Source organism: Heptranchias perlo, chromosome 20 (genome assembly GCF_035084215.1).
Source record: "Heptranchias perlo isolate sHepPer1 chromosome 20, sHepPer1.hap1, whole genome shotgun sequence".
Lineage (NCBI taxonomy): Eukaryota > Metazoa > Chordata > Chondrichthyes > Hexanchiformes > Hexanchidae > Heptranchias > Heptranchias perlo.
In genome coordinates this window covers 50,138,459-50,145,675 of record NC_090344.1, presented here as the reverse complement: position 1 = coordinate 50,145,675, position 7,217 = coordinate 50,138,459, and the positions used below count along the sequence as shown (strand labels likewise).

The following is a 7,217-nucleotide window of genomic DNA, read 5'->3' as shown; positions in this document are numbered from 1 at the left end:
TGGCACTCCCTGCCCAGACCATTCAGCTTTAGCAGGCACAGTGGGAAATTACTACCAAACAAAATTAAATGATGAGGACAAGTTGCATAGACTAGGCTTGTATTCCCTCGAGTATAGAAGATTAAGGGGTGATCTAATTGAGGTGTTTAAGATGATTGAAGGATTTGATGGGGTAGGTAGAGAGAAACTATTTCCTCTGGTGGGGGGAGTCCAGAACAAGGGGGCATAACCTTAAAATTAGAGCCAGGCCGTTCAGGGGTGATGTCAGGAAGCACTTCTTCACACAACGGGGAGTGGAAATCTGGAACTCTCTTCCCCCAAAAAGTTGTTGAGTGCTGGGGGTCAATTGAAAATGTCAAAACTGAGATTGATAGATTTTTGTTCGGCAAGGGTGTTAAGGGTTACGGGACCAAGGCGGGTAGATGGCGTGAAGATACAGATCAGCCATGATCTAATTGAATGGCGGAACAGGATCGAGGGGCTGAATGGCCTCCTCCTGTTCCTATGTTCCTAACAAGTTTGCATAATATTATTCTGTCTGCCATTTTAACAAGAGCATTACTCATTCAAATATAAACCTGTTAACATGTCCATTACAAATAAGGCACAGCCTGGCTGTAACCCATAAGAACAAATTATATTATAAAGTTCCACAGTTGCTTGGTGAACATATGAAAATGGAACTGAGCCATAAAGACCAGGGAGTTTGCAGATTCACCAGTGCTGAGCTAACGGACTTCAGCTAGAGCAGCAATTCCACTAGTTTGTTTAAATTGATGTGTTTATCACAGCAAGTGTAATGGTGTTGTGTTGCTGGCTGATGTTATCTTGCACCCTGTGACAAATATTTTGTCAAAAGACATTTATAGAACGAGATTTTGCTGAGGAAGGGAAAATCAGCGACAAGTCCTGCTCCTGGGACCGGTAAACGTTCTGCTTCAATTGTAGTCTTCAGGACCGGTGCTCACTGGAAGGAGCTTTACCTCTGATTTTTCCCTTTGCCCAAGAGTCTGGTTTACCCACAGTGAGACTGTCCGTTACGTTGGGTGGGGGCCCCACCAATTTCCAAAGCGAGGAGTTGTGATCTGGAAAGGGCGGTGGAAGCAGATTCAATCGTGGCTTTCAAAAAGGAATTGGATAAATACTTGAAGGGAAAAAATTACAGGGCGACAGGGAAAGAGCGGGGGGAATGGGACTAACTGGATTGCTCTTACAAAGAGCCGGCACAGGCTCAATGGGCCGAATGGCCTCCTCCTGTGCTGTAACCATTCTATGATTTGTGGCAAATTGTGGTTCATGCCATTCGGCAGCCCTGCAGTGCCTCGCCCAAATGTCCGATCTTCACATGTGAGACCAGGCAGCAAGTGTGGGCGGGCTGTTCAACAACGAAAGGCATTGCAGCCAAGGAGATACATAGGGCTCGATTTTAGGGTCGGGTTTCCTGCGGGTTTCCAGCGGGGAGGCCCCGAAAATCCCGATATGCGGTCACGTGACCGGATCGCGCCGCGATCCCGACCACTTCCGGGTTCCCCGATGACGTGCGGGGCTGCGTGCGTGGCCCCCGCTGGTGGGAATCCCGCAGGCAATTAAAGCCAGCGGGGTTCCACTTGAGAGTACTTACCTTGCTTGTTGTGGTCAGTTAATGAGCTGAATCAGCTGTCAAAAGAGGAAGCGTGGGATTTTACCTTCATCGCAGAGTGTTTCACACACTGGGGGAAACAGTCTCTCTCCAACCAGGCGTGTTGCAGCCAGCAGCCTGTGGCAGCTGACAAGGTGCACTCCACGGGGGAGAGCCCTCACCCACGCAGGAGGCCACCGCGTCACATAGGGCAACCCCTGCCCCCCACCACCCCCCGCCAAGCCAGAGGACAGACTGACACGAAACCGCAGCCCCAGTCCGAGGAACCACCCACCTACCCTGCACAACCCCTCAGACCAACACCTGCCAGATGGGTGGTGTGTGGAGACCCTCGGAGGACGAAGAGCATGACCAGCCCCAGCAGCCTCGCAGTCCACGCCGTCCGCCGCAGAGACGTGGAGCCCCCCAACACGGTGTTGTTGCACGCCCACCTGCACAGCAGGAGGGAGGGCTACCGCAGAGAGAGACGCATCGCAGAGGGCACTACCCTCGCCACAGGGTCCACAGACCGAGGCGAAGCTCCCCGGACCTCTCCGAGCAGCAGTGCACACGGAGGCGCAGATTCGCTCGACATGTAGTCGTGGAGATCTGCAGGCTCTTTCATGCCGAGCGGCTCCTGGCTGGCCCCAGCACCAAGTGCTTACCTGTCACTGCCAAAGTCACCACTGCCCTCCACAACTTCTCCTCTGCATCCTTCCAGGGTGCAGCCGGGTACACCGCCGATGTCTCTCAGTGGTCTGCGCGGAAGAGCCCTGCAAATACACCTGCACCTACTCTGCAGTAACACGATGGGTGGCATCAGTGGTGGGTCCTCATAGTGATACCCAGGAGCGGGCATTATTGGACACAACGGACAGGATTCGCGGAGACATGGCAGTGGTGGTGCCAATATAATGTGTGCTGTTTGTTGCTCTGAAATTCAATATAGGTAACACCCATGGCAAACCCTCCGACACCCTTGTGCACCCCATTCATGCTCACGAAACATTTGCCTTACGCTGCCTACTGCACATATGTGATGCATGCCCTGTGGCTGCAGCACAGGTGGTGGCAGGTTGAGTGAGGCTGGCCGTGAGGGAGATGCACGAGAGGGTGAGTATGGGATACAGCCATGAGATTGTATGAGGATTGGGTTGCGTGTTAGTGGCAGGATGAGTACTGGCGAGGTGAGTAGGTGGAGGTAAGATGAGGATGGGGTTTGAGTGGGTATGAGGGGTGATGTGACAGAGTAGTGTTGGCGGTGCCGAAGGAGATGTGGGGTTGGGGCAGTGTTGTGGCAGATGGAGTGTAGGGGAAAGACTTCGTGTTCTCACTGTGGCTGACCTACTGCGGTCATTGCAGCGCCTCCTGCACTGTATGCAGGTGGGCGATATGTTGGTTGCGCAGGTGACCCCCTCTGCCACCTCGAGCCAGGCCTTCTTGGTGGCAGAGGCTGGCCGCTTCCTCCCGCCCGCCGGGTGGAAGATCTCTGTCCTCCCCCTCCTCCTCACCCCATCTGATGATACCTGGGGTGAGGCATCATTAAACTGGGAGCAGCCTTCCCCCTGGGCTGCTCCATGCTGAAATTTGTTCCATTGGTTGCAGCATCTGTCAGTGGAGGACTGCCCCTTTAACTAGAGCGCCTCCAGCTGACAGATCGTACTGCGCATGCGCAGCCCGCCCGACGCGCAGACCAGCAGCGTGGACCCCGGAGGAGCAGGTAAGTGGCTCCAATTAGTGTGTTGCCTGCTACGATCGCGCGGGCAACCCACTAATTTCACCGAGCGTGTTGACCACGCTCCCGAAACCCAACCCGCCGGAAACCCGCAGGCCTGGTAACATCGAGCCCATAATGTCAGCTAGCAGGCAGGTCAAGGAAAGGAAGTTGGGTGGTCAGCAGTTTGGTGGGAATGGGTCAAGGGGAGCAGGAGGTGGGTCTCGTGGACAATTTGAGCTTGGAGAGAGCATGGGAAAGAAACCAGAGAGGCTGTAATATATGGAGAGTGATGAACAAGATAGTTGTCTCAGCTGGGATTGTTCTCCTTAGAGTAGAGAAGGTTAAGGGGAGATTTAATAGAGGTCTTCAAAATCATGAGGGGTTTTGATGGAGTAAATAAGGAGAAACTGTTTCCAGTGGCAGGAGGGTCAGTAACCAGAGGACACAGATTTAAGATAATTGGCAGAAGAACCAGAGGGGAGATGAGGAGAAATTTTTTTTACGCGGCGAGTTGTTCTGATCTGGAATGCGCTGCCTGAAAGGGCGGTGGAAGCAGATTCAATAATAACTTTCAAAAGGGAATTGGATAAATACTTGAAGGAAAAAAAGGTACAGGGCTGTGGGGAAAGGGGACTAATTGGGTAACTCTTTCAAAGAGCCGGCACAGGCACGATGGGCCGAGAGGCCTCCTTCTATGCCGTTAGGTTCTACGATTCTATGAAGCAGAGTGTGTATAAAACAGTAAATACACACAGGAAAATACTGCAATCAAACAATGTGTTCATTTACCATAGTCCTCAAACTCACCAGCGATTACCTTGTTCCAGGGCTCTGGGTCTCCATGAAGCTGCTGCCTGGGGATATCCAGCAAGTTCACAAGGATTTTCCACACCTGGTGGACAGATCGACGGCTGTCGCTCGGAAAATGGGATTTCCTGAGATCGTTCTTCCAGGTGAGGATCTGCGGTCAATAAAATCCTGTGGATGGGCGATCGGCCATAAATAAATTATGAGAGTAAACTAGCAAGAAATATAAAAACTGACAGTAAAAGCTTCTACAAGTATATAAAAAGGAAGAGGGTAGCTAAAGTAAACATTGGTCCCTTAGAGGATGAGACTGGGGAAATAATAATGGAAAACAAGGAAATGGCAGAGGAATTGAACAGATATTTTGTATCTGTCTTCACAGTAGAAGACACTAATAATATACCAATAATAGTAAAAAATCAAGGGGCAAAGGGGAGGGAGGAACTAAAAACAATCACTATCACGAGAGAAAAAGTACTCGGTAAACTAATGGGTCCAAAGGGTGACAAGTCCCCTGGACCTGATGGCTTGCATCCGAGGGTCTTAAAGGAAGTGGCTGCAGAGATAGTGGATGCATTGGTTGTAATCTTCCAGAATTCACTAGATTCTGGAAAGGTCCCAGCAGATTGGAAAACCACAAACGTAACACCCCTATTCAAGAAGGGAGTGAGACAGAAAGCAGGTAACAATAGACCAGTTAGCCTAACATCTGTCATTGGGAAAATGCTAGAATCCATTATTAAGGAAGTAGTAGCAGGACATTTGGAGACTCATAATACAATCAAGGAGAGTCAACATGGTTTTATGAAGGGGAAATCATGTCTGACAAATTTATTAGAGTTCTTTGAGGAAGTAACAGGCAGGGTGGATAAAGGGGAACCAATGGATGCAGTATATTTGGATTTCCAAAAGGCATTCGATAAGGTGCCACATAAAAGATGACTGCACAAGATAAGAGCTCATGGTGTTGGGGGTAATATACTGGCATGGATAGAGGATTGGCTAACTAACAGAAAACAAAGAGTCGGGATAAAAGGGTCATTTTCAAAATGGCAATCTGTAACTAGTGGGGGGCCGCAGGGCTCAGTGCTGGGGCCTCAACTATTTACAATATATATCAATGACTTGGATGAAAGAACAGAGTGTCTTGTGGCCAAATTTGCTGATGATACAAAGATAGGTGGAAAAGCAAGTTGCGATGAGGACACAAAGTGTCTGCAAAGGGATATTGACAGGTTAAGTGAATGGGCAAAAATTTGGCAGATGGAATATAATGTGGGAAAATGTGAAGTCATCCACTTTGGGAGGAAAAATAAAAAAGCAAAATATTATTTGAATGGAGAAATACTACAAAATGCTGCGGTACAGAGGGATCTGGGTGTCCTCGTACATGAAACACAACAAGTCAACATACAGGTGCAGCAGGTAATCCGGAAGGCAAACGGAATATTGGCCTTTATTTCTAGGGGGATGGAATATAAAATCAAGGAAGTCATGCTACAACTGTACAGGGTGCTGGTGAGACCACACCTGGAGTACTGTGTACAGTTCTGGTGCCCTTATTTAAGGAAGGACATACTTTCATTGGAGGCAGTTCAGAGAAGGTTCACTCGGTTGATTCCGGGTATGGAAGGGTTGTCTTATGAGGAAAGATTGAACAGGTTGGGTCGATACTCATTGGAGTTTAGAAGATTGAGAGGAGATCTTATTGAAACATACAAGATTCTGAGGGGACTCGATAGGGTGGATGCTGAGAGGATGTTACCCCTCATGGGGGAGTCTAAAACTCGGGGGCATAGTCTCAGAATAAGGGGTCAGCGTTTAAGACGGAAATGAGGAAGAATTTCTTTTTCCAGAGGGTCGTGAATCTTTGGAATTCTTTACCCCAAAAAGCTGTGGAGGCTGAGTCACTGAATACATTCAAGGCTGTGTTAGACAAATTTTTGATCAGCAAGGGAGTCAAAGGATATGGGGAAAGGGCGGGAAAGTGGAGTTGAGGTAAAAATCAGATCAACCATGATCTCAGTAAGTGGCGGAGCAGGCTCGAGAGGCCGAATGGCCTACTCCTGCTCCTATCTCTTATGGTCTTATGGCCTATGCTGGGGTACGAGACCTTAGTCCCAAGCTTCCACTCGCATTCTCCTCTCCTGCAGACTCTACGTGATTGGGATGCAGCTCCAGGCTCACATGGCCTCGGCAGTGTCTACAGCTGTAATATCCTCCATGGGCCTTCCTGATCTGCACCATTCAGTTCCACGGATAGAGTGATGCGTTTCTCTCTTGGGCTTAAACAGACAGTGTCACAGTGTGTGCTGGGGAACTCTCAGATGGCCCTTGGTCGTGAGATCGCCTACTCCAAAATAAAAGGTTGTTCCCTGCTGCCAGTCTAAATGGTTGGTGCCATTCAAGGTGCATCTGAAGTGAGAAAACGTTTTAGAGGCAGGTATGATTGGTCACACAGTGATATCGCTGGGTCGACCACACTTATGTTCATGTTATTATTGGAATCCTGTAAGTAAACTGGGACATTTCCTGTCATAATCTTCGCCTGTAAGAGTTAACCAGGGGACACAGATTTAAGATAATCGACAAAAGAGCCAGAGGGGAGATGAGGAGAATTTTTCTTTTACGCAGCGAGTTGTTCTGATCTGGAATGCGCTGCCTGAAAGGGCGGTGGAAGCAGATTCAATAATAACTTTCAAAAGGGAATTGGATAAATACTTGAAAAGGAAAAATTTGCAGGGCTATGGGAAAAGAGCAGGGGGGAGTGGGACTAATGGATAACTCATTCAAAGAGCCGGCACAGGCACGATGGGCCGAATGGCCTCCTTCTGTGCTGTATGGTACTATGAAGATCTGTTCACTTTTAGAGCTGTGCTTCTCAAACATTTTGTTGAGGGTCACGATCCCAACCAGTGACTCGCTTGAGGGCACCAAGGAGTGATGGGACGCATGTCCAGGCCTGGGATTTCCCCGCGCACCGAGCTCCTGATTTCAGTCACGGCACAGGGAGCTGTTGCTAAGTGGAGGCCAGCCACCTCCCCACAGGAAGAGGAAAAGACCTGTAGGACCAAT

The 7,217-nt window shown here is 49.3% G+C and overlaps 1 protein-coding gene across 2 annotated transcripts in view; it reads left to right on the top strand.

The window, feature by feature from the left end:
- Window positions 1-7,217, top strand: part of dock5 (dedicator of cytokinesis 5) — a 158,312-nt gene that overhangs the window by 89,794 nt on the left and 61,301 nt on the right. For both annotated transcript variants that reach the window (XM_068001334.1, XM_068001335.1), the window contains one exon: window positions 4,163-4,288. In XM_068001334.1, the coding sequence (XP_067857435.1) occupies window positions 4,163-4,288 (126 nt within the window). The remainder of the gene's footprint in view (window positions 1-4,162; window positions 4,289-7,217) is intronic.